At 40.6% G+C, this 8226-nt stretch overlaps 2 protein-coding genes across 2 annotated transcripts; both read left to right on the forward strand.

The window, feature by feature from the left end:
* The first annotated feature begins 1773 nt into the window (after positions 1–1773).
* Positions 1774–4159, forward strand: LOC125865510 (uncharacterized). The gene is made up of 4 exons (XM_049545706.1): positions 1774–2056; positions 2228–2878; positions 2993–3336; positions 3437–4159. The coding sequence occupies exons 1-4, from the start codon at positions 1774–1776 to the stop codon at positions 4157–4159; spliced, it is 2001 nt and encodes a 666-aa protein (XP_049401663.1).
* A 1208-nt stretch (positions 4160–5367) lies between these two features.
* LOC125865512 (uncharacterized) lies at positions 5368–7819 on the forward strand. The gene is made up of 4 exons (XM_049545708.1): positions 5368–5719; positions 5872–5977; positions 6074–7358; positions 7433–7819. Exons 1-4 carry the CDS (start codon positions 5368–5370, stop codon positions 7817–7819), a joined length of 2130 nt encoding a protein of 709 aa, XP_049401665.1.
* The last annotated feature ends 407 nt before the right edge of the window (positions 7820–8226 follow it).

Below are 8226 nucleotides of genomic sequence, written 5' to 3' on the forward strand. Positions count from 1 at the left end.
ATGCGTTTACATTATCAGTTTAATGTACAGTTAGAAGAACATAAAAGGAAAATCAGTCATTGTGTCGATATCGAAGAGGGGCAAAGACAAATGATCATTGAGAGAGCAACTCTTCGCTATCAACTTGAAGCGGCAGAGGAGCGAGAGGCCCTCTTAATGAACAATCTTGGTGATCATCAGTTTTGGTTGAATAACTGCCATGAAAATATATGGGAAAGGCTAGGCGTCAAGTTCATCAGTTGGCGAAACAAACCTCATATGTTATTAAAAATCATCGTCGTATGAATGACCCAGAAGTGGCTATGCAAGCACGGGCCATTGTTCCCCATCTGCCGAAGGTGTTGTTGAATCTGTATGAGACCTTGGGAGGACAAAGAAAGCCCAAGAGGATGATGAAGATTGAAGAAGAGTTTAGCTGTTTTTATTCGTTTGTTTGTTTCATTTTGTTTTTTTTAAGACTAAGTGTTTCAATTTAAAGTTTGGTGTTCAAAGAGATCATGTTGATCATGATTGTGTTTAAACCTATTGGTTTTGTCATTTTGCTTAAAGTTTTTGGAAATGAATGAAAGGGTTTGGTTTCACTTGTCTAAATTAATGTTGTTGAGTTGTCTAAATTTCTGAACTACATAATAATCTGATTCATGCGGCGACATGATACGTAAGCAACCTCCAAAAGGTTCAATCAAAACTTTAAAAGAAAAAAAAAGGGGAAGACAATGAGTGAAGCAAAGCTATGATGAGACAATGACCTTCTGAACTCATGTTACTACGTGATTAACAAATGTGTGATTGATGTCTAACCCCTAACAAGTTTGTTCATTTCTCTCTTTAGTAAGCTTTTGGTTGTTGGTTTGTGGTAAACTGGCAGAACACTTCTACTTTACCAGGTCTAAGGTAAAAGTGTCAATGACAAGCAATACTGAAACGGTGGTAAACCTAGTGGATACTCCAGTTGATTCAACGATAAGAGAGTTAACCATTGTTGAAGAAAATCGGACATTGAGGCATGTTATGGCACAGTTGTGGCAAGCCTGGGCCAATGGCAAAGAACCACCAATGTCTATTCCCGATTTTCCTGAGATCACTAGTATCCGATCTTCGTCTTCTCAGGTCCCGATATCAGATCCTTTCTTACCTCCGGGGTATGGTCCATTTGATAATTGTGGGGTCGGACCATCAACAACACACCCTCAAGGCATGCCATTCAGGAATAATCCCACTGTTGCGACAGCTGTATCGGTCTATACTCTCCCACAACCAACTGTGACGCATAGAGCAGCTCAAGAGGGATTGTTCACCGTCCATCCAGAGCAATACTATACTCCTGGGATAGCATTATGGGGCCCTAACTCTGTACAATTCGGCTCCCCTATTGATGTTGAGGGGGGCCCTCAACTCTCAGAGCGAGAGAAAATGTTGAAGAAAATGAAAAGCATCGAGCAACACATGAAAAGTATGCAAGGGCTAGGAGGGTACAAAAGTGTCACGTTCAAAGACTTGTGTATGTTCCCAAATGTCCACTTGCCACCTGAATTTAAAACCCCTAAGTTTGATAAGTATGATGGGCATGGTGATCCCATAGCTCACCTCAAGAGATACTGCAATCAAATTAGAGGTGCAGGGGGTAAAGAGGAACTGCTCATGGTTTATTTTGGTGAGAGCCTGACTGGTGTTGCCTCAGAATGGTTTATAGACCAAGAGATCTCCCACTGGCACATCTGGGATGATATGGCTTAAGATTTTGTTAGATAATTTCAGTACAGTGTCGACATTATGCCAGATCGCAATACACTCTCTACTATGAGAAAAAAGCCAAATGAAAGCTTTAGAGAGTATGCTATCAAATGGAGGGAACAAGAAGCCCGGGTCAAACCACCTTTAGATGAGCAAGAATTGGTTGATATCTTCATAGAGGCTCAAGATCCTAACTATTTCCACCACCTGACAGCCGCAATGGGAAGACCGTTTCACACAGCAATCAAAATTGGAGAAATAGTCGAAAGTGGCCTCAAAACAGGAAGGATCGTGAGCCAGGCAGCAATCAAAGACCACACAGGCCATTTAAGGTGGTTCATGCAGTTTTGGAAATCGTAAAAGAAAAGAGGGAGTTTTTTCGCTAGCATCAGGGTCAAGGGGTGCTCAAAGGAATTCTAATTGTCCTTACCCACCACTTTAGGGACAATCTAGCTATCCTCAACATTACTACCTTATGTCCCTCAATATCCAGTATCTCCATCTCCATACACGGTTTTCAATGCTCAGTCATATGTGCATTCTCCTAATCGCCCACATTTTCGGGCCTTAACTCAAGGAAACCTTCGCCCACAACGACCACCCTATCAGGTCCCTTACAACCCTCTTCCTATGCAACATTATGCTCAAGAGCAGGGACAGAAAAGGAAATTCCCTCCATTGGGAGAGTCATACTCCAGCTTGTTTCAAAAGTTAAGAAAGATAAGAGTGATTGGGTCTATCTCACCACATCGTCTGAATCCAACTTCTCTAGGTTTCCAAGCCAATGAAAGATGTAAGTATCATTCAAGGGCCCTAGGACACAACACTGATAATTGTTGGACCTTGAAGGGGGCGATAGATAAGCTAATCGATCATCGAGTGGTCGTTGTGACAGATGATCAAAACACTCCCAATGTGACTAATAACCCACTTCTAGCTCAAAACAATTTAGTGGGTATGATCTGCGATGATCAAGAGTACAAACTCCTTGGCAAAATGGGAAAGTTGTTTAGGAAGATCGAAGAGGAAAACAATTCGATAAAGATTTTAGAACCAGTTGCATCTTTGAGTGTGGAAGGTGTCAACCTTGATACCAAAGTTTTGTGTGTCTCGGGGGTTTCGAAGGGGATTGAAGTTCGAGCAAGTATGCTGAAGTTGTATGTATCAAAGGGTTTTTCATTAACATAACAGGACCAAAATTGCTTGGCAAAGTTGAAAGGACCTATCTTTGTTAAGCCCGTCCAATAGCTTTCGGTAGCTGATTCAAAGGCTGTCCCTTGGAACTATAACAAAATCGCTGTGGTTTACCGAGGAAAGGAGATTTTTGAAGAGGTTGATGAAACAGGAAGGTTGACACGCTCTGGAAGATGTTATTCTCCAGAAGAATTAAGAAAAGGAAAGATGACTCAAAACATCCAAGTACCACCGAAGAAAGCAGTTACTGAGGAAGAAGCAGAAGAATTTCTAAAAAAGATTAAGGTTCCAGATTACTCTGTTGTGGAACAATTGAAGAAAACCCCGGCACAGATTTCTTTGTTATCTCTACTCTTGCACTCAAAAGAACATCGTCGTGTGTTGAATAAGATTTTGAATGAAGCACATGTATAGAAGGAGAACACGGTAAATCAGTTAGAGAAAATGGGCCAAGCGCATCTTTGAGTCGAACACCATCACTTTCACTGATGATGAGTTGCCCACAGAGGGAGATGGACACAACAGAGCATTGCTTCTTACTGTGAAATGTGAAGGGTACTATGTAAAGAGGGTCATGATAGATGGGGGATCCAGGGTAGACATATGTCCTCTCTCTACGCTGCAAAACTTGAAAATTAGCCTTAACAGAAGTCGCCCCAGTAATATATTTGTTCGAGCTTATGACGGCTCAAGGTGGGATACCATTGGTGAAATCAAGTTAAACATGACAATTGGACCGGTGGACTTTATGATTGTGTTCCAAGTAATGGACATGGACACATCTTATAATTTTCTATTGGGAAGGCCATGGATCCACATGGCTCGGGCAGTCCCATCAACTCTACACCAAGTTGTTAAGTTTGAACACAACCATCAGGAAATCATTGTGCATGGGGAAGATGATTTACCTATTTACATAGATCCCTCTATTCCATACATTGAGGCAAAAGAAGGATGTGAATCCATTATTTATCAGTCTTTTGAGGCCGTATCAGTCGATCGCTTTAGAGAAGTTGACCCCACTATCCAACCATGTCTCTCTTCTTCCTATTCAATGATAGGAACGACAATGCTCAAATATGGTTGTCAACCTGGTATAGGTTTGGGACTATGTTCGCAAGGAATTGTGGATCTCATTACTCTTTTAGGGAACCAAGGCACCTCTGGCCTCAGGTACAAACAAATCAAGAGAAATGGAGATGAGACTAAGAACCACAAAAGGACTGATTAGACATTGCCACAACCGATTCCCCATATTTATCATTCTTTTATCAAGCCTCAGGGCCCAGAAATGGAAGCTTGTTTTACTCATGAAGACATTGAAGATGTTATTCAGGATCTTAGTCAGTTATTTTGTGAAGTAAACATGGTCCAAGTTGGTGAAGGTACAAGTCATGCCGATGTGCAGCTCGTGGGCTCAGGTGTTGAGTTAAACAATTGGGAAGCCGCTCATTTCCCCATAAGGAAGGAGTCTTGGTAGTTTGTTTTGCTACTCTTTTGTATTTTATTGTTATCAGGGTTGTGATCTGAATATTTGAAAGTGTTTTGTTTTAATGTCAACCCTTCTATCCTTTTTTAATTTCAATGAAATGAAATTCCAGTTTCATAGTAAATTTTGTCTTTTTCCTCCCCTGATTCTTATTCTCCATTTTTCAGTTCTGTAAATGCCGGCTTTGATAACATGACATGCACGCGGAATTCACTCCCAAATCTCAAAGAGTTGTTTATTCTTGAATCCCCGAGTCGAGAGATTGAATATGATGAAGAAGAGGCTTTTAGGAAAATTAATAGGGAATTGGAACAGTTTGAGCACAAACCTAAGCCTAATCTTAGTGAAATTGAGGCCATCAATTTGGGAAATAATGAGGAAGTCAAAGAAATAAAAATAAATCTTCATGTCAAGAAGGAAATTAGAGATGCCATAATACAATCTTTGTTTGAATACAAAGATGTGTTTTCTTGGTCCTATGATGACATGCCAGGTTTGAGTGTTGATTTAGTGATCCATAAGTTGCCTACTCATCCTGATTTTCGACCCATCCAACAAAAAAGAAGAAAATTCAAATCGGACATGAGTGAAAAAATCAAGGAAGAAATCATGAAACAACTAAATGCAAATGTGATCCAAACCATTCGTTACACTACTTGGTTGCAAATGTTGTTCCTGTGCCGAAAAAGGATGGAAAGACAAGAGTTTGTGTTGACTATCAGGATTTGAACAAAGCTAGTCCAAAAGACAAATTTCACTTGCCTAATATCCACATTCTAGTTGATAATTGTGCCAGACACGAAATTCAATCTTTTGTGGACTACTATGCGGGGTATCATCAAATCTTGATGGACGAAAAGGACGCTGAGAAAACTGTTTTCACCACTCCATGAGGGACTTATTGCTATAGGGTCATGCCATTCAGTCTTAAAAATGTTGGGGCAACTAACATGAGGGCTATGACCACCATGTTTCATGATATGATGCATAAAGAAATCGAAGTATATGTTGATGACGTAATCATCAAGTCTAAAACACAAGCTGACCATATGCAAGATCTGAGAAAATTCTTTGAAAGAGTGAGAAGATATGATCTCAAGCTTAAGCCAGCAAAATGTGCATTTGGAGTTCCATCTGGAAAACTTCTGGGTTTTATTGTCAGTAGAAGGGGAATCGAATTGGATCCTTCCAAAATAAAAGCCATTCGAGATTTGCCACCCCCGAAAAATAAGACTAAAGTTATGAGTCTACTTGGGATGTTGAACTACATTAGCAGGTTTATTGCTCAACTCACAACCACTTGTGAGCCCATTTTCAAACTTTTGAAAAAGAATGTTGTTGTCAGATAGACGGAGGATTGTCCACAAGCTTTTGAAAAAATCATGGAATATTTGTCTAAACCTCCCGATTGGTCCCGCCTAAACTTGATAGGCCTCTATTTCTATATCTTTCAGTGACAGATAATTTATTTGGGTGTGTTCTCGGCCAACACGATTCCATAGGCAGGAAGGAGCAAGCTATCTACTACTTGAGCAAGAAATTCACTAGTTATGAGGTCAGGTACACCCTCTTGGAAAGGACATGTTGCACCCTAACTTGGGTAGCTCAAAAGTTAAGGCATTACCTTTTGTCCTATACAACTTACCTCATATCTAGGATGGATCCTTTGAAGTACATCTTTCAGAAGCCAATGCCAACTAGTAGACTCGCGAAATGGCAAATCTTGCTCACTGAATTTGACATTATATATGTCACTCGAACTGCAATGAAAGCTCAAGTTCTGGCAGACTACTTGGCAGAGAATCCAGTCGATGGCGACTACGAACCACTAGATACATATTTTTCAGATGAAGAGATTAACTCAATTGAAGAAGTAGATCTAGATGAAAATCAGGCCTGGCAATTATACTTTGATAGAGGAATAAACAAAAAAGGCACAGGGATTGGGGCAATTCTCATATCACCCACAGAACAGCATTACCCTGCAACAGTTGGACTTCGTTTCTTCTGTACAAACAACACAACAGAGTATGAAGTTTGCATCATGGGTCTAAATATGGCAATAGATTTGGGTGTGCAAGAATTGATTGTGTTGGGAGATTCTGATTTGCTTATTAGGCAAGCTCAAGGCGAATGGAAAACTCGAGACCTCAAGCTTCTTCCCTACAATCAATGTGTGGAAGATCATAGCAAAAGGTTTAGGTCCATCGAGTTTAGATACATCCCCAGATTTCATAATGAATTGGCAGATGCCTTGGCTACTTTGGCCTCAATGCTTCCATATCCTGGAAACACTTGTATCAGTCCCTTGAAGATTCAACTTCGGGACCAACATGGTTATTGTAACACTGTGGAAGAAAAATCAGATGGTGAGCCGTGGTACCTAGACATCAGCAATTTCCTGCAAACATGGAAATGTCCCAAACATGCCAATGGAAGCCAAAAAAGAACTATTAGACATCTGGATAGTGGTTTCTTTTTTAGCGGGGAAATTTTATATAAACGCACCCCAGATCTGAACTTATTGAGATGTGTGGATGTTGAAGAAGCCGAGAAGATCATGAATGAAATACATACTGGGGTATGTGGACAACACATGAATGGATATGTCCTTGCGAAAAAGATACTCCGAGCAGGATATTACTGGCTTACCATGGAACGGGATTGTTTTCGCTTTGTGAAAAAATGTCATCAATGTCAAATTCATGGTGATCTCATTCATTCATCTCCTTCAGAGTTGCACCCAATGGCCGCTCCTTGGCCTTTTGTTGCATGGGGAATGGATGTCATCGAACCAATTGAGCCAAAAGCTTCTAATGGACATCGATTCATTTTGGTCGCAATTGATTACTTTACTAAATGGGTAGAGGCAATCACTTTCAAGGCAGTCACTAAGAAGGCGGTCGTGGATTTGTCCATTCAAACATCATTTGTCATTTTGGTATCCCAAGAACTATCATCACAGATAATGCTGCAAACCTTAATAGCAATTTGATAAATGAGGTATGTGAGCAGTTCAAAATTGTGCATCACAATTCTACTCCATACAGACCAAAGGCCAACGGAGCTGTGGAGACAGCCAACAAGAATATAAAAAAGATTCTCAGGAAAATGGTTCAAGGCACTAGACAATGGCATGAGAAGCTGCCTTTTGTCATTTTAGGATATCGCACAACAGTGTGCACCTCGATTGGTGCAATTCCTTATTTGCTGGTGTATGGGACTGAGGCTGTGATACCAGCGGAGGTTGAAATTCCATCTCTTCAAATTAATGTCGAGGCTGAAATTGAAGATACTGAATGGGTCAAAACCCGACTAGAGCAGCTCACATTAATAGATGAGAAGGGATTGACGGCCGTCTGTTTTGGTCAGCTTTATCAGCGAAGGATGGCTCATGCATAAAACAAAAAGGTGCACCCAAGACACTTTGAAGTAGGTCAACTGGTCTTAAAGCGCATTCTCCCGCACCAAGAAGAGGCCAAGGGAAAGTTTGCCCCAAATTGGCAAGGTCCATATCTTATCAAGGAAGTGTTGTCCAAAGGAGCCTTACACCTTACTGATGTGGAGGGAAAAATCACAGGCTTAATTGTTAATGCGGACGCAGTCAAAACATACTACATCTAATGTGTTCTAAGATAATGTGACAAGTTTGTGGCTGAGAGAACAAAGGCATCTCTTTCAAAAAAAAATCCAAAGAAACCTCTCTTTGAAAATTTGAACTACGTTTGACCTGATTCCGAAAGGATACGTAGGCAACCCTTTGGGGTTCGGTCATACCAAAAAAATAATAATTAATATTCCAGTATCTA

Source organism: Solanum stenotomum, chromosome 5 (assembly GCF_019186545.1).
Source record: "Solanum stenotomum isolate F172 chromosome 5, ASM1918654v1, whole genome shotgun sequence".
Classification (NCBI taxonomy): domain Eukaryota; kingdom Viridiplantae; phylum Streptophyta; class Magnoliopsida; order Solanales; family Solanaceae; genus Solanum; species Solanum stenotomum.

Excerpts from the sequence above, each read along its gene's own strand:
- LOC125865510 (XM_049545706.1), top strand. The coding sequence starts at position 1,774 with ATGCCAGATCGCAATACACTCTCTACTATGAGAAAAAAGCCAAATGAA. Across the intron at positions 2,879-2,992 it reads GGGGATTGAAGTTCGAGCAA|CTGATTCAAAGGCTGTCCCT; the intron begins GTATGCTGAAGT and ends AGCTTTCGGTAG. Across the intron at positions 3,337-3,436 it reads AGATTTTGAATGAAGCACAT|GGAGATGGACACAACAGAGC; the intron begins GTATAGAAGGAG and ends TTGCCCACAGAG.
- LOC125865512 (XM_049545708.1), top strand. The coding sequence starts at position 5,368 with ATGAGGGCTATGACCACCATGTTTCATGATATGATGCATAAAGAAATC. Across the intron at positions 5,720-5,871 it reads TGCTCAACTCACAACCACTT|TGACAGATAATTTATTTGGG; the intron begins GTGAGCCCATTT and ends TATATCTTTCAG. Across the intron at positions 7,359-7,432 it reads AAACATCATTTGTCATTTTG|TTCAAAATTGTGCATCACAA; the intron begins GTATCCCAAGAA and ends GTATGTGAGCAG.